The sequence below is a fragment of the Heterocephalus glaber genome, unplaced genomic scaffold (genome assembly GCF_053883595.1).
Source record: "Heterocephalus glaber isolate CG9 unplaced genomic scaffold, H.glaber_assembly_v1.0 deba00000546, whole genome shotgun sequence".
Lineage (NCBI taxonomy): Eukaryota > Metazoa > Chordata > Mammalia > Rodentia > Bathyergidae > Heterocephalus > Heterocephalus glaber.
This window is the reverse complement of record NW_028258147.1, coordinates 1,444,059-1,462,030: the sequence shown is the minus strand read 5'-3', so window position 1 is coordinate 1,462,030 and position 17,972 is coordinate 1,444,059. Positions and strand designations below refer to the sequence as shown.

The 17,972-nt window shown below is 43.1% G+C and overlaps 1 protein-coding gene across 10 annotated transcripts in view; it reads left to right on the top strand.

Moving 5' to 3' along the window:
* The window catches only part of Pde1c (phosphodiesterase 1C), a 667,339-nt gene that overhangs the window by 337,424 nt on the left and 311,943 nt on the right, over positions 1–17,972 (top strand). The window contains exons 1-2 of one of the 10 annotated variants that reach the window (XM_004856303.4): positions 16,548–16,703; positions 17,217–17,332. The exons of the other annotated variants lie outside the window; for them this stretch is intronic. Coding sequence (XP_004856360.1) covers positions 17,232–17,332 — 101 coding nt within the window. The 5' untranslated portion in view covers positions 16,548–16,703; positions 17,217–17,231. Of the gene's footprint in view, positions 1–16,547; positions 16,704–17,216; positions 17,333–17,972 lie in introns of those variants that run through there. 10 annotated transcript variants of the gene reach the window in all.

Genomic DNA, 17,972 nt, shown 5'->3' with positions numbered 1-17,972 from the left:
ATTCAGCCAGACAGTGCTTTTAAAAACCCTTGACACAGTGTTTTGTTCATGGTAGGTGTACAGTGCATTTTCCTTTCATTGATACAGTTTTTCTATCACTGTGGCTTTTTTGTTTCAGTGAAACCTCATAGCAAGTGAGTAAGAGACTTACCATCTGTAAAACCTTCAGTGGTTTCTGCTTTCACCTCTGCAGGGCGACCTCCTGGCCAGGTGGGATCTGGAAGGGATCTCCAGATTCACGCTTGATTTATTTCCAGAGCAGATGTCTGGATATTTGCCTGGCATCCTGGGTTAACTAGAAGTGCCTGTGTTGTTCATAGCTGGAGAGGGAATAGCCTTGGCCTCTTGTTCTCGGTGTCAGATTTGGGTCACCTGGAAGTCCGCATCTACCCAGAGTGCTCAGTTCTAGAAAACTAATCAAAAGCTGCAGTGTGCAGTGGCCAAGAGGGTAGGCCCAGGTAACCTGCATCTAGGACAGCAGGTGAGAATATCATGCAGCCTGAGACATAGAGTAGGTGGCATGATGAAGGAAGCACTTTCCACAGCTTGCTTTACAAAACCAAAATCAAATGAAAAAACATGTGCTATTTAAGGAACTCCTTAGTTGAGCATGGTGTGCATGGTTATAATCATAGCATTCAGGAAGGCTGAGGCAGGAACATCACAAGGTCAAGCCCAGCCTGGACAATTTGGTGATGTAGAGAGACCCTGTCTCAAAAACAAAAATATAAAGGAGGTGGGGTTTTTAGCAGTGCAAAGGTCTTAGGTTCAATTCCCAAGTACTGCAAAGATAAAATAAAATAAAATAAAGGCACTTTTACTTCCTCATTTCTTATGGGCTGTGTGGAATAAGCATCAGGCATATCTAATGCAAGAAATGAAAAATCTTTGGAAACTGTAACACATCATATTATTTAAAGATGCTTTTGAGGACCTGTGACTCAAACAGCAAGCTTTCAAGTCTTGCTTCCTTACAACGTGGAGATGAGCCTAAACAGATGCTCACTTTGCTTCTTGGACCAAAACCGCTGGGGTCCTTCCTCCTTTCTTCTCTCGCATGTTAGTACTTCTCTCCATGTCCATAGCTGCCACCCCAGCTGAGCCACCACAGCCTTTGCCTGGGTAACTGGATGTGGCCTCCTGCCTGGTCATCTCAGTCCTGGCCTTGCCCTCATCACGGTCTGTTCTCAGCAGAGCAGGCAAAGTGGTCTTTATCGAACACAAATCAGATCACAGCACTGCTCCACTCCAGATCTTGCAAAATTGTAATTCGGTCAGCAAGTGTTCAGTAAGCACCCGTGCTGCGAAACGAACTGGGAATAGAAACGAACATGAAAGGTACAGTCCTTTTTGTTATACAGTTGCAGAGAGGATTAAATGCAAGAACATGTGTAATATGTTTGGCAGAGACCTTGGCATATATTTGGTGTTCATTAAATACAATTGCTTTTTTGAAGAACTTGAATTGGCATTTATACGTTATCTCCCCACTTTAGTTTATAATATTTTTCTTTCACTGCTGAGCAAACTAGATACACACACACACACACACACACACACACACACACTGAGCCAGAACAGAAGTTTTGGAGAAGTGGGCTGAATGAATTCCAGGAGGGTCAAAAGCCTCTTAAAATATATGTAAATCATAGTATACATGCTTTAAAACTTTGATCACATTCTCTTTTTTCTAGGACAATTGGTTTTATGTATAACATAAAAGTAATAACAAAAATTGATACCTTGGCACACCATAGATAAAAACAAGTTCCAGAAGAAGTATGAAAAACTTAAATGAGACTTCTGTTTTCCACAATTTGACAATCTAGTCAGGAAAAATCTTTCATCACAAAGCTCCTAGAAATGATGAATTGATAAAATAGGAAGGTAACCAAAACTTAGACAGGATTGGGCTGGGGATTTAGCTCAGTGGCACCACACCTGCCTCACAAGCACAAGGTCCTGAGTTCGATTCCTGGTAACATACACACATAAAAACCTTAGGATTAATAAGAAACACATTGTAGTGGGAAAAAATCTTCACCTGCTCTTCCTCAGACAAAGGTCTACTATCTCAAATCTATAAAGAACTTAAAAAGATCAGACCTCCCAAATTTAAAGACCCAATCCAAAAATGGGCATCTGAAATGAACAGACATTTCTCAGACAAAGAAGTAGAAATAACAAATAAATACATGAAAAAATGTTCAACATCACTGGTCATTTGAGAGATGCAAATGAAAACAATGCTGAGATTCCACTTCACTCCAGAAAGAATGGCTGCTATCGTGAAATCAACCAATAACATGCTGGCGGGGCTGTGGGGAAAGAGGAACCCTGTTCCACTGCTGGTGGGAGTGTAGACTGGTGCAACCACTGTGGAAATCAGTATGGAGATACCTCAAAGAACTAGGACTGAAAGTCCCATTTGACCCAACTATTCCACTGCTGGGCATCTTCCCCAAAGAATTAAAAGAATCATACCACAGTGATATATGTGCACCCATGTTCATAGCAGCACAGTTTGTGATAGCTAAAGCTTGGAAACAGCCCAAATGCCCATCAACTGGAGACTGGATAAAGAAAATGTGGGTTTTTTATAAAATGGAGTAGTACTCAGCCATAAAAATGAGAAATTAGAGACATTTATAGCTAAGTGGATGCACATTGAGGTGATACTCTTAAGTGAAATAAATAGGACACACATGAATAAATACCGAATAGTTTCTCTGGTGTGAGAAACTGAAAGTGTAAATAAGGACTAAATGTATAATAGGTCATGTGAACTAGGAAGAAAAGGGGCAAAGGGGAAGGAAGTGGGAGGGCTAAGGGAAAGGATAGAAGGGAATGGGATGAATATGAGCAAATGGAAAAATAGGAACAAAATCTTTGTAAATAGGGAGGAATGGAGGGGTTGAAGGGAGGGCTGGGCAAGGGTGAAAAATAAGAACCAAGAGAGACTATGTAAAGGTGCAAATTTCCAATGATGAATGTCATTATATTGTATACCTAAAATGTACCATTGATTAGAATGAATAATCGATAATGTAAAATAGGAAGAAAAGGTCCAAAGGGGTAGGGGTAGTGGGAGGCACAGGGGAAAGGAAAGAAGGGAAAGGAAAATTGCTGAGAAGTGGAAAAAATGGAAATAAAGTCTTTGTAAATAGGGAAGGGTGGAGGGGGTGAAGGGAGGGCTAGGAATGGGGAAAAAATAAGAACCAAGATGCATTATGTAAAGGTACAATTCCCAATGAGAAATGTAATTGTGTTATATACCTACAATGTACCAATAAAAGAATTTAATTAAAAAATAAATAAGTAATAAAAAAGAAACACATTGTAGCTAACACATGCAGAATTTTAACATATTTTTAAATATCAATATCGGAACAGTATCTCACATATTTCAGATATGTGTATATATAAGTATATTATTTATACACTTACCTACTTTCCCTTATCATGGGGAATAGGTTCCAAGATCCCTCCAGTGGATGGCTGAAACTGCATGGGAATGAATCCTATGATTTAATGCCCTTTCTTTTTTTTTTTAAATGTAATACAAGTAGGTATTAATAAAGAAAATATAAAAAATACTTCTATGAAAAAAATAAGACAAAATTTCAAAACAAAATAATTAGAGAATAACAATAGTTAATACACTATGTATCCTAATCTTAAAAGAATGGCCAAAATGTTACTCAGAGTACAAGATATAGACAAAAAAGACTTACAAAGAAGCCAACAGACAAAAGCACAAATCTTTCTCTTTGTGGACCAAGAGAAACTAGTAGTATAAGAAAACAAATTAGCATATATATTAAAGTATTTTTGAGACAACAGAATAGATAATATGGGAAATTATTTGGATTTCTCGCTACTTCCTATTTAACTTTTATCACATTCTTAAAGAGTATCATTAATTCATAAATGTTTAAAACTTTTCTAAAACCGCATGATTGGTCTGCTATTCCAGGATTCTCAAAGCAAAATTTTGACATGGGAACTCTGAAAACACAATTCCAGGACAGAAGGTGGCTTTTGTCTGGTATTGGTGCTGAGCCCCTCAGCTTGCTGGATGGTAAAAGCCAGTGCATGTCAAGGCCCTTGTCACTTGAGTCCCTGGAATTTAGAGGCTTGTTTCCACACAGCTGAAACCACCCCTGAGATGGCTGGGATGACAAGCAAGAAGTGCAAGCACAGGTGTGGGGACTGCTTCTTTAATCTAGGGTGACCCCAGATCATGGAGGCAGAGCCCTGGGGACAGTCCATGTAATTTTGTGCTCTTGACTTGGGAGACTGAACAGGGCCTCCTGCAGGGTGATGAGTACGGGAGTGGTGTTCTGCTATTATTCTGTTATTAGCAATCAGCTCTACTCATGATTTTCAGTTCTGTAGCATTTAATCCAGCTCCCTTCATTCTGTCTTCGTTTCCATGTGTCATTATAGGAAAACATGTTCTGAGGAGTTCTTGCATCTTGCAAAAGAAACATTGGAAGAGATGAGAACTAGATGAAAGGAATGAGAGGAGTTTAAAAAGCAAGAAAACCATACCAAGAGACTGCATTGTCCTTTTTGGCTCTTCCTTTAGAGAGAAAGAAAAATGCTGTTGAGGCAAAAGGAAGGAAATGGGTTGTAGTGACAGAGGAGTTTCTTGGGTTTGTGTCTGCAGGGTTTTTAATCTGGGGTCCCTAACTCTGCCTCCAGGGCTCTGTGCATTGCTCAGCATGCTTGAGTATCCTTTTTGCCATTGGAAACCCTCAGGAAGACAGCATCACCTCCCTGTGACAGCTGTGTACCACTGTGGCTATGCTCTAGTGTCCTGAGGCCGAGGGTCTATTTGCAGATCCCCAGATGAATGACTGAAACTAGTTCTAGCCAGAACTGCAGGTTCCCTTTTATTTCAGCACTGTTACTGTCTGCAAATATACCCGTGGGGTAGGGCTTTCCTCTACTTTGTCTCCTCATTCTTGTTTGTAAAGTTGCTTAAAATCATTTGAAGTAGCCAGGCAGGCTGAGGCAGGAGGATCACAAGTTGAGCCCAGCCTGGGCAACTTAGTCAGAGCCTAGCTCGAAAAATAAAAAGGGATGGGAATGTAGCTCAGTGTGGAGGCCCTGGGCTCAATCCCCAGAACTAGAAAATAAAAAGTTTTGAAGTGGTGGATAATTGCTCATTCTTAGTACCATGGTTAAAGGGCTTGGTTGATCACCCACAGACTTAACCTCTCAACTCATACCCAAAATACCTGCTTCTGAGAGGCACTGGTATTCTGTAGGTCAATGACAGGCTTCAGTTCAGATCAAGTCTGCCATTTACTGACCTTAAGAGAGTTCAAGTGTCAGTTTGGGAGGATTCCTGGGATACCATGTTTGCAGAAAGGGTTGTACATACAATGCACATACATTAAGTAGTAATTGCTGCTGTACCACTGATACTATTACCACTCATGTTGACAGCAGCAGTTTTGCTTGGGGACAGGAGAGATTGGGATAAGCCTTCTGGATACCATCCAGGGTTAAACCTGCTTTCATTAACAGGGATGCCTCTGCCCACACGTGGCCTTTTAAGAGCTAAGTTTTGACAACAGCTCAGTTACCCAGATAGCTGAAAAATATGTTAGCTGGGTCGGTCCAGATGCATTATTGACGCTGGCCGTTTCCCTTCAGCTGCATTGCACAGTTGTTGTCTGCTGGGAACAGGAAGGGTATTGTCTCTTGGAGAGCAGCCAGCGAGCCATCCTTTCCAAGATGTTACTTCTCTTCAGAGGTGAATAGCAGGATGAGTCACCCCTGCTGGTCCCCCTGGATTACTTCCTCCCAGCCTCTCCTCCGCTGCTTCTCCCTGAACCGTTCACGGATGATTAAAGACAGGCAGGCGCACTCAGCTGGAGTGAGGTCCGAGAGGTAGTTCGGGAAGGGATTTTCCTTCCCTGCGCGAACATCGGCGACGTCACAGCACCTGGGAAGCTCAGGCAGTTGCCACTGCTGCCAGGAAAGCGTGGCTGGCGGAATATTGATTTGGCGCCATGTTTACTTTACAAATCAGTCAAGGGGTTTTTTTACTGGACTCCTTTGAAAATCACAAATTTGGCATTTTACCGGATAGGGTCCGAGGAGGTTCCCCAAAGGGGAGGATGGTCCAAGGAGCTCCCCTAAAAAGGAGACAAGGATCCCAACTTCTCCCGACCCCCATGGAGTAGTTTCGTTGATTTTATCATTATCGTTAATAATAATAATAATAATAATAATAATAATAATAATGATAATAACAATTTCAGGACCCATCGGAGAGAGAGAATGGGCAGGCAGATTTATTAGATAGACCTAAAAAGTATGAAAAAACAGAGAAGGGGCTTTTGCTTGAGGTAAAGGAAGCACAGCCCGTATAGTCAGGCTGGCCCATAAAAAATAGAGCAGGACTCACTTCTACGGCTTCACTGGAGTGGGCTAGGGGCTGGTAAGTTCCCACTAGGTCAGGGTACGGCCTCAAGATTTAGGGGATTTCCTCCTGGTGTAAGAATTGGGTCAGGGTCATTCTCATCCTTGGAGGCAGCCTGTTGCCCCCCCCCCCCCAGTCCACCCGGTCCTTGTAGGGATAAAAGAAGGCGCATTCCATACATTGTTAGTGAGGGCAGACAGAGAAAGAGATGTCTCCATCATTAGTTGATGATTAAGGGTTAAGGGCTGAGAATCCATGTCTCCTGTTCTGTGAGGGTACCTGTCCTATTTCAGTTAGTAGCAGTGGGCACAGATGAGGCCTTCTTGCTGCTGAGGGCTCCAGCCACCTTGGCAGAAAAGTCTGGCCCCAAATATTTGTTTGCAAACAGGCTAAGTGCTCACCCAACAGACCTGTATTTCCAGCAGCATGAAATGCCATGCCAGGCTGCTGCCAATGTGCCCCAAATCATACATCCACTGGAGCTTTGAGGAGCCAACTCTGATAAGCTCTCTAATGTAACCACCTGCTTAATTGGTTTAAAAGAGACTGAAGGAGAGAAATATCCGATCACTACAGTTTTCAGAAGTCTTTAATGCCTTGAACTACATTTTCTGCAGGTTTTCTACCAGTAGAGTTGTTTTCCTCTCTTCTTGTCCTTTTTTCTTCATATTTTAATTGGTTTATCATGGTATATTTATTAATAGTGGTTTCCAGGGCTAGGTAGTGACCATGGAAGGTAGGCTAACATTGAAATGCTTATCAAATTTATAAATGAATTGAATGATGTAATTCTCCTTGCCAATATTTTGAAATAAATACATTTTTTAATTTGATGAAAATGTCGTTTCTAAAAGCCACAGTTACTGAGGTTACCAGTAGTAAATGATGAATCCTTTTTAACAAGTCCTTAAAGCAGTTTGATTTTTAAGTGAAAATAGAAGGAAAAAATGGAAACAAAGCTTTTGTATATAGGGAGGGGTGGGGGTTTAAGGGAGGGAATGGGATAAAATAAAATAAAAAATAAAATAATTCAAAAAAGAAGTTTGATTTTTGCTATGGACAGTGCAGCAGTTTGGAAAAGCTCACATTTTAAAATTTCTTCTCTTACCAGTTAGTTCCTTCCTGCAAGTTGTTTGAGGCAGATAAATCCTGCAGTAAGTTAGTAGGAAAAGTAGACAGAAGCCCCAGGAAAGAGCAGCAACCTTAGCAATTGCTTAGAATTGATCTAGCAGAGTGGTTGGTTTCTTGTGGGTTGAGTCATATATAGAAAAGGGAATTATCAGCAGAAACCTGCATGGCGAAGAGAACTGATTTCCACACAGTTGCAGAGGCCCTTTTTGCTGTTTTATTAGAATGAGTAAAGCAGGCATTTGTCCGCACAAATACTCTATGTGCCCTTTGAGGAAGGGAAAGTATGAACTGAAATCTTCCCTATGTAAAGACTCATCAATTCTAAAGGCCCTGTTTGCTTTGCCCATAAGGAGAGCAGAAAGATTTCTGACAAGGTCTTAATTGACTTGACTGGAACTATTTTCAAGGACTCAGCACTCTTTTCCTTTCATGTTTCAGTTAAAATTCTCAAGTGCTTCTTAAATTTCATTGAAGAGAATGTTTTTCATTTCTTCCTTTACATGTAGCCAAGACAGTGGGGGGGGGGCGGTGACACTTATAGTTCTTAGTGCGACAGGACACCTGGTCCCATGGTGGTACTGGTGGCACATGAACAGTTGGAGAGTCTTTTGGCAAGATCCGCTTTGCATGCTGATTACTTTTAAGTTGTGTCCATAAGTCTTCTTTCCTCTCCATAAATCAATCTCCAATTCCTGCTTATAGAAACCTGTTTATATTTTAGAAGTAAAAATAAAATATCACTCTCTGATAGATCCATTGTCTGTACTACAAAAGATTATGGGCTGATTCAGGATGCCTTCGGGGTCTTTTTTTTTTATTATTAACAAGGATCTGTTAAAAGTGTGTGGGTGGAAGGATTCATAGAAATGTTATTCCTTATTCTCCTGGGTCTTAAAAATCCTTTCACTTCTGAGAATCACAGGCACCGGAATGAGCCATTTAGATGTCCCCAAGGACAACTGTCAGGAGTAGTTAATATCCCTCATTCCCTTTGTGTGCAGAGCCAAACAAAAATAATCTTTCACTTCTTTGGAGGGTGCAAGGACTGATCATTCTTTGCCAGATAATTGAAAGTTAACCCTTGATGCTCTGAGAGTAACTGAGCAGTGTTTCCTGCCTTTCCTTGAGTAACCCCATGTTAGCTTCAGATCTAGTTGAAATCTAAGATTGTTTCCATGTCTCTTATGTGCCAAGAATCACTAACCTTGGATATTAAATGAAATAATTTCCCAGTCTTTCTCTGAGAGGCCAGTGGGTTGCTGGTCAGTTGTTATGTGATGCCTTGGGGGAATAGTGCCGGACACACCATTCATGACCTCTGCCCTCTAAGAGATGCAGTTGACCCTATCCTTCAATCTGCCTTCAAGGCTCTGCCCCCCAACTGCTGCCCCTTGACCTTATTGCAGACATTCATTCTCCCCCTTGCCATATCACTCTACTCACAATTTACCTTCTTTCAATCTCTAGTTCAAGCTCCTTGCTGCTCTAGGATTTGGGGACATGTTATCTCCAGTTGTCAGAAATATTTTCTTCTTACTTGTTAACTGGCCAACTCCTTCAAGTCTTGGTTCAGGTGTCATCTGCTCAGGGAGGCCACCATTGACTACCTGGGCGGATTAAAGAGGGCTTTGAAATCTGTGTCACTCCCCTCCTCCTATTTCTCCATTCAGAAGTGGGATTTAGTTCGCCTCCCATTGAATCAGAGCTAATCCTGTGATTGCTCCAGCCATCCAAGTGCCGCAGAAGGGGTGCTGGGCCAGTTCCAAGGATAGCCCTTAAGAGGCCTGACAGCTTCTGCCTCCTTCTGTTGGAGCACTTACTCTTGAAGTCTAGCTGCTCTAGAAGAAAGAAGCCTACACTAGCCACAGGTGAGCCCACATGGAGAAACCACTTGGAGAGAATAGTCTCAGCCTCCAGCTATCCCTGCCAAGGTTTTGGACATGGCAGTGAAACCATATTGAATATTCTGGTCCCAGCTGCCATCTGACCATAGCTGCTGGTCCCAAACAAGACCAATATATCTGCCCAGTCAGCCCACAGAATCATGAAATGTTTTAATTACAGATTTTTAAGCCTATAAATTTTGGGAGTGGTATGTCACATAGAAATAGGTAGCTGAAATACCACCTTATTTATAAACCGATCCCATCTCTATTATTCTTTGTATTGCATTCTGTTTATTTTCTTTTTAGTACCTTTTACCTTTACAGTAGTGCATCTGTTGTTTTACAATCTGCTTTCTATCACTTCCTCCAGTTAGACTGAAGCTGCATGGTACAGAGACTGGCACATTTTTATTGACCATTGTGTACTTAGTGTCACAGAATGTGTGGCACGAGCTAAGCAGTCGGCAGATGTTTGCTGAATGAATGAGTGAGTTTAAAAGGTTCCACAATCTGTTTATGGAATCTTTCCTCCTAGATATAGAGATAAGGATCTGCAAATCTTTCTCTCTCATGGAGTTTCAAAAGCATTTGAAAACTCATTTCATCCTTCTTTAAAAATCAAAACTTCAGTTTGCATGGACAGCATACCTGCTCAGCAGACTGTAATGCTTGCCCATCTGGGACAGCCTAGAGAACCCCAAGTCAGCTTGCTTGCTTGCTTCCTTTCCCCTTCCCCTTTCTCTTCTCTTCTCCTTTGTTTTCCTTTCCTTTTCTTTTCTTTCCTCTTTCTCTCCTTCTCCCTCTCTCCCTTCTTCCCTTCCTTTCTTTCATTTTTACTACTGGGAATTTGGGAATTGAACCCAGGTCCTTTGCACTAACATCCTCAGTTCGTTCTTTCTTTCTTTCTTTCTTTCTTTCTTTCTTTCTTTCTTTCTTTCTTTCTTTCTTTCCTTCCTTCCTTCCTTCTTTCCTTCCTTTCTTCCTTCCTTCCTTTCTTTCTTTCCTTCTTTCTCTTTCCTTTCTTTCCTTTCTTTCTTAGACAAAGTCTCTTTAAGTTTCTACTAATTTTCCCAGGCTGGGCTTCAACTTGAAATTGCAATCCTTTTGCCTCAGCCTCCCAAAGTGCTGGGTTACAGGTTCACCATAATGCCTGGTTAACGAACCCTAAACTTTAGTAGGACAGAACAGGCCCTCCTCATATCCCACCTCTGCCCAGTGTTCCTTTTCTGATGCCCTTGCACCCATCACAACATTTTTTTCCTCTGCCTGGGCTGCCATGTACATGTCCACTTCCCTGGAACCTTTCTCTTCTAGTTCACCCCTTGCCTTCAGGAAGCCTTTGTGGGTGCCCTATGCTTTGGATGGGCATTCCTTTTTCTTACACATGGGAAAGCCATTGGAATTCTTAGGGGAAGTGGAGTGATCTTAACACTGGACCACTGGTCTGGGGGCTGGGGACATGGCTCCCAGCCCTTGCTGTGGTCCCTACTTGTGCTGTCACTTGACTTCGTTGGGAAGTTCATCATTATCAGCAGAACTAGAAGCTGGTGTAAAGGGACAGCTAAGATCCTTTCCAGCTCTGAGGTTTCCCTTATTCAAATTTGCTTTATATCCATAGAAGAACAACTGGCTGATTTATGTACATTTGGGTCAGAATTTGGCTGGTGGTAGCATTAGTTTTACATGAACAAAAATTTCAGTTCCATTAGTACAGCCAAGTTAATTCTGCTGGGCTCGCAGTGCCTTCCAAGAGGCACAGTGGCCGGAGGGGCCAGGAGATGGGAAGCCGGCTCTGTCCTGCTGCCCTGCTACCAGCTGCAGGGAATTAGGCCAGTATGAGGGAAGCTGGTGACTTCTGGAGCTGAGCCCCCTCCTCACTAAATTGGGAATAATAATAATGATAAATGTTTCACTCCGCGATTGTTTCAAAGGGCTAATGTGTATAGTAACTGCAATACTTTGATACGTCATTATCAAGAAACAAAATTACTAATGTATTCATCTGTCAAAATAATAAAGGTTCCTTAGATTTCCCTCAGTATGCTCTGCCCTCCCAAGGTTCGCACACAGTGTGCAGTTTCGTTCCCTAGTATCTTGGATGGGTGAGATGGGGGAGGAACTATAATTTATGAGAGCTTCCAATGAACAGAGCACTGGTTATACCTTATTTCAGCTCTTTGTAACAGTCCCTTATGGGAGGAGTTGTATGAGTTAGAATTCTTTGTCAGTAACAAAAGGCTAATTCAAACTAGTTAAAGTGAAAAAAATGGGGAAGGGGTCACTTATTTGATTCATACAATGTTAACATCCATGGCTGGTCCTGGCTTCAGGCATAGCAGAATCAAGCAGCTCAAAGATCTTTTCACATTTTATTTTCTTTTTTTCGCTATTTCTTCTTTCTCAGGTTTTCTTTGTGTTGGTGTAATTTTTCTGGTATACTCTCTCTAAATGGTGGAAAAGATCATGCTAGGGCCAAGGTGAGTTTAAACCCATAGCTTATCTCAAAGAAAATAGACTCTCTTTTTCTTGAAGTGACCACATCAAATGCTCCATAAGGAAGCAGAATTGGAACTCTTTCAGTCACCTGTCCCTCTGGGACTACTCACTTGGTTCAGAGGTACAGGCTAATGACTCTCATCACCTAATCTAGGTTATGTCTTATGTCGTCGTGTTTAGTCTGTTGGGATTGTATCTAACATGATGGGGTCAGACCCAGCTTTTTCAGTAGCTGTTTTGGGCTCATGAAAAGCTTGCCTAGCTCAAGTCACAGTATGGCTTTCAAATGAGGCAATATGAGCAATGGAAAGAGATCCAGAGGAAATCAGGGTTAACCCAGCCAGGGCCAGAGAAGAGAAGGGTCTTGTTCTAGGTGAGGTGGTGGAGTCAGCTTTCTGCTTGCGGGCACTGCCTCATTGGAAGGATTACATGAGTTTCCGTGAGAGCAACAGAGGGTCTTGCCAGAGGGGGAAAATGTGTGGGTCCATTCAAGCTTCACTGGCTGCTCCCAAGCTGGGACTCTGTCCCATTTCTTCTCCCAGCTCCTTCTCTTCCCAGACTCTCTGGGCCAATCTCTGGGCCTGTATTTTTGATGCTGGCTGCACAGGTAGGAGTTAGACTGGGGGAACCTCTGGGCTTCTCCAGTCCAGTGTCTTTTAATCTGTATTTTTCTAGTGAAGTTGCTACCTGGGACAGAGTCTGTCCCAAATCATAAAATCAAACTGAGAAGACATCAGAGGAGAAGTCTGTGTGACAGTGTCACTACAGAGGCCCTTTGCTTGCAAGGGAGCCATGGCTGAGGGCAGCATCTGTTGACAGTCTATTAGGAGGCCAGCTCACATCTGCTATGGGTGGGAAGGAGCAGCTGCTGTGGCTGGTGTTACTTCTGATGTCCTAAATGTGTCTCCAGAATTTCCTCAACAGACTCTTTTGGTGATGTCACTGCCAAGCTGTGAAAAGTGAATCAAGGGCACAGGCTGGTTTCGTGGAGGCCACTACAAGCAGTGTAATCTTGTCCTCGGAAGATGTATGTTTGTGGGAGACAGTGCTTTGCTTTTTCTACATTCTTTGTCTGACTTTTCTTTCTCTCTTAACTGAGGAGCTTGTTTGCCTCTGATAGCTGAAGTCCTTTTCTAGAGCCAAGACTATCATTTGCCCCATGAATGTTGGATTCCATGGGAGATTCCTGGGACCTCTGTTAAAGGCAGAGTCAAGACACCAGGAATGCTTCATATGTGACCATGTCACTTCTTGCTTAGAAGCACCCTTGACTTCCTGACCACAGGGTCTGGCTGACCCTTCTAGAATTTTCTCCTATTGTTCCTAGTCATTCATTTATAGTTAAGCCACAAAGCTGTTCATGGATTGCCAGACAACACTTCTCATGTTTCTGTGCCTCTTTTCATGATGTTTCCTTTTTGTGGAGAAAACTGCCTCTACCCATCTTCCATGAAAGCAATTTCTGCTCACCCACTTTCAAGATCCAGTTCATATGTCTCTTCACTGTGTAACCCACTAATTTCCTCACAGAATGAGTGACTCCCTTATCTTTGGTTCTGCTGCAGCCCTATCTTGTCTAGTATCTACTTTTCTACTAGTCTTTTATATGTTTTCAAGAAGTTGGTATAATAAAAGTAAAAGAACATGAGCTTTGCCTTCTGGTTTGGCTTGAGACCTGCTCTGTCACTTTTTAGCTGCATATCTTTGTAAAAGTTATCTGAATTGGGTGAGCCTTTTCTGTACAATGGCCATAATGAAGCTATATAGAAGTATTTTGTTGAGGATGAATATCCAGCCTGTGCTATGCTCAGCGTGGTGCTCGGTACATTAGTTCTCAATAACAGGTAGGGATGATAATTGTGATTATTATCAAATTATGAAATCTTAGAGATGAATGGGACCTGAGGGATCATTCTCATGCCTACAAAGCATGATTCCTGTTTCTTTGTCAAGTAGCTATCCAGTTTCTTCTTGAGCTCACTTTCTAATCTTTTAAGAAATTTAATGGTAATAATGCAGACATTTGCTGGTACTTGGGCTGTTACTATATGTATATTTGGGCTACTGTTTTAAACTGTTGTATATATGCATGTCTAAGAATATTTATTGATGTTTGACTCAAAAAGGTGTGTTAGAAGCTCACAATGAAAATTAACCTCCAGTGCAAAGTTGTGAGTAGCTTTGTGCTTTCTTAGCCCTTTTATTTCTGGGCTATTTGCATCAGTTTTTTGCTTATCTCTAAGCAGAATGCCAGTGAGCTTTTGGCTTGTAGTGTGGCACCAACTATCAAGCCTGCTCTGCCTCTGATGAACAAGGAGACAACAAAACCCTGAGTGACTTAATAATATGGTTTATCTGAAAATTGTAATATTTCATTGACAAAAGAAAAAATCTATTTTCTAATATGCTTTAGAATTCTGGATTAGATGTGAGGAACCCTAAATTGCTTTGTGATTCTTTGGCCTTATTCTCATCTATAAGTGGGAACATTGGGCACTCAGAGATGGGGGAAGACAAAGATGGTAATTAAATTCCCTGAGAACCAACTACTCTTTTCTCCTTTCAACCAGAGCAGCTCTGAATATGTTTTGAAGATGAGGTGTGCATTGGAATCTCTTACATTATTTGAAATAGAATATTCTGTTGCTCAAACACTTTGAAAGTCTTGAAACTAAAAAACATCATTGCTCTAAAATAAAGCAAAGTTATATTTTTATAAACTTTCTAATGAATGTTTAACTTTTAAAATAAAATGAAACAAAATCTTGTTTTAGAAACTTTAAGAATAAACTTTGTGTTATTTGCTTCATTTCAGTGAAAAGCCATTCCTTTTGCTTTCTAAATTTGCTTTTCTCTGACTTAATCAAAATCCCAGTACTGGGAACCAGTCATATGTATGGCGTGGGGCTGGAAGATCAGTGTCATCCTTTGTCTTTCCCTTTCTTTTTTTCCTCCCAGGCCAGTCCATGGAGAAATCACATTCAGTAATATTCATCTCTCTTTTCAGCATGTCCTTTTTCCAAGTCCCTCCACATGATGTGAGAGAATAATAAAGGTGGAATGGGCCTCAGAGATCTTTTTGCTTGAATTTTTCACTTTGTAGATGTGGAAAATGGGAGTTGTGAGGGGGCTCCTTCAGTATAGGGTGAGATAATCAACTTGACCTTCACCTGGTTGTTTCTAGTTCAGCTCTCTTTGTAAGTTATGTCTTGGTGCACCTGTTCCCATTGTATAAAATGGGGATGATGGTATCAGTTCAGTGGAGTTGTATTAGGTGAGTGGAGAACCTATAGGGTGCTGCTTGGACCCGAGGAAGTTCCAGAAACGTGCTTGCTGTTGTTATCATTACTACACTTCCATATTGTGACAGCTGCTACCCAAGCGCACATACTGATGGAAAGACCCCATTTGGGGACCACACTTCTATCTTCCATCCCCAAAACAAGTTGCCAAAATGATTTCTTCTTTCGGCATCTCATTTCTCCTGGTCACTGTTCCGAGCTGGATGACACTGAGTAATTGGTTTGATTCAGATAAATGAGCTCCACATTAATATATATTGGCCGCTTAATGTTATCTTTGCATGGTAACAATGCCTTGACTCAGTGAAGATGTTTGTGCTTCCAGAGGATCCGGAAGGACTGACTTTAATGGAATAACTTAAGAGTCTGTGGTAGATGAATTGGAAAGTCCTTTTTGGTCAAGCACCTCAAGCATCTTATGCTTTCCTTACTGTATAGGGCCAGCCATATCATCCTTACTATTTTCATCTCCAGTAATTGGAAAGTGAATGCTAACCACCAAGTGGGCAAACATTCAGAATTTAGGCACCATTGCGTTATTCCTTTGTCAAGGACACAGGGATAGGAATTTGACCAATTTCACCTTTATCTTACTTTTGAAAAGTAAGCATTTATCTGATGGATAGAGAAAAATTGTTGGGAATGGGGCTGAAAAAAAAAAGTACAGTACCTGGCAGTGAGGAAAAAACACTGTGCTTCGACTTTCAAGGAACCCAGAGTCCCAGGTTTGCAGTGGCTCGTGGGAAGTTGTGGTGGCTTCAACTAAAAGGGAGTGTGGTGACCAGTTCTGTGATATCAGGGCTGTAATTAGGTTGAGGAGGGAGGGGTCTCCCCTTCCTGTCTTTGGATTACGTCCTGTCCTCCTGATATCAACTCCATTCCTGGTCCCACTGTTCCACAGCGTACCTTTATAGCCATTGTGAAAGATTAAACCACCAGCAGTGAGTCGCAGCTCTGTGGAGCTGAAACTCTTTGCCAACAATCAACAGCCGCCCAGCCATCACCAACAGGGAGCCCCTGAGAGCTGTGTGGCCTTGATTTGAGGAAACTCGATGTTCTGTGGGAATATTTGCCCCTTTTGAGGGTTTTGAGAGGAGACAGACAGACAGAGACACAGAGAGAGATTCTGTGAAGGAAAACTGCAGGCAGAAACTCCGAGGCCCCTCTTCAGGGCCTGGCGCCCCCTGGGAGGATGGGGACGGACTTCCCTCGGTGGGTGTGGGTTCTGCGCGCTCTCTGGGAGCGCTGTTCCTTCCGCGTCTCCCGGCGCAGCGGTGGCCAGGGGCCGGGGCGCCGCGCGGGGCGGTCAGCGAGCGCGTGCCTTGCAGCCCGCGGTGCCCGGCGCGCCCCTCCCTCCGAGCCCGCGGTGCCAGCCCAGTCGCCAGCCCAGCTCGCTGACAGACGACTTTTCCCACTTGTCAGTTTTCTCGCCTGTCAGCAGAGTTGCTGGTAAGTGAGAGCAAACAGAGAAGAGGTGCGACGGGCGCGGCCCGAGAGCGAGGGCACGGGGCCTGGGCGGGAGGCGGAGCGGAGCCGAGGTCCGACCTCTCCCCGGCCCCGGCTCCTCCGACTCAGCCCCGCTCCTCTCCCTTCTCTCCTCCCCGCCGGGTTCTCCTTTTCTCCTCCAAACCCTTCAGCTGCCGCAAAGGGTTTCAGTGGCTTTGTTTAGAGAAGTAAAACAATCCAAGCCGCTTCCTCCGGGAGCTGGGGCGCTGTACCTATCCCTCCCCCGGGCGGTAGCCTGGGACCATGGCTGGTTTCCGCTGCTGCCTCCCGGGCGCACCTGGGGCGGCAGTTGCCCGCGATCTGAGCCGGCTCTAAGCCCAGCCTGGGGTACGAGGGTAGAGGCGAAAGCGGGGGCACACTGAGAAAGCGACGCGAGCGGAGCTGGGGATCGCGGGCTGGACCCTGAGAGGAGGCTGGGAGGGGACATCCCCAACTCTCCGCCTCGCCCGCCCCCAGTGAGAACCTGCAGCTATGGAGTCCCCAACCAAGGAGATTGAAGAATTCGAGAGCAACTCTCTGAAGTACCTGCAACCTGAGCAGATCGAGAAAATCTGGCTTCGGCTTCGAGGGCTGTAAGTAAACCTATTTACTTCTCTTACCCCATTTCCCTCTCCCATCCTTATTTCACTTCCCAGCCACAGTCACGCCCGTTAACCCCACTCCCGAGCGCCACTTTAAATTCAGTCCTTAGAAGTTCCGCACTTAACTTAATTACAGTCACTGCTCCCAACCTTCCAACACTGGATTCATGTTAATGTTTGTGTCTTGGGATGCTTGGCTGTTTCCTTGTCTGGCTTTCTACTGGGAAAGGGAGATGTCTTCAGACAGTCATTTGTAGCAGTATGTTAGGTAAGGAGGTGTTTCTAGCCCATTCTGCCCAGCGAGAAAAGTTTGGAGACCTTAGTCGGAGACTTTTAATCAAAGAAAGAGTTTTTCTCAGCAGACCATGTGCAAGCATCTTGGTGGGTGGTCCAAGTACTCACCCACAGTTCAAATTCAATATACAAGGCTGCTATATTCTCTTTTTCCTTGCCTAGTTCAGCTTCTGATATTTTTCTTAGGAATCATTCTGGCAGAAGAATGCTTATTAGAAGGAAGGCTTATTTTGGAAAATGTGAGGATCAGAAGCAATATTAAAATTTCCTAGCAACATTTGAATAGCAAAAAAGGGCATTTGCTCTTAATGTAGTGGCCAGTATTCTATTTGGGCTG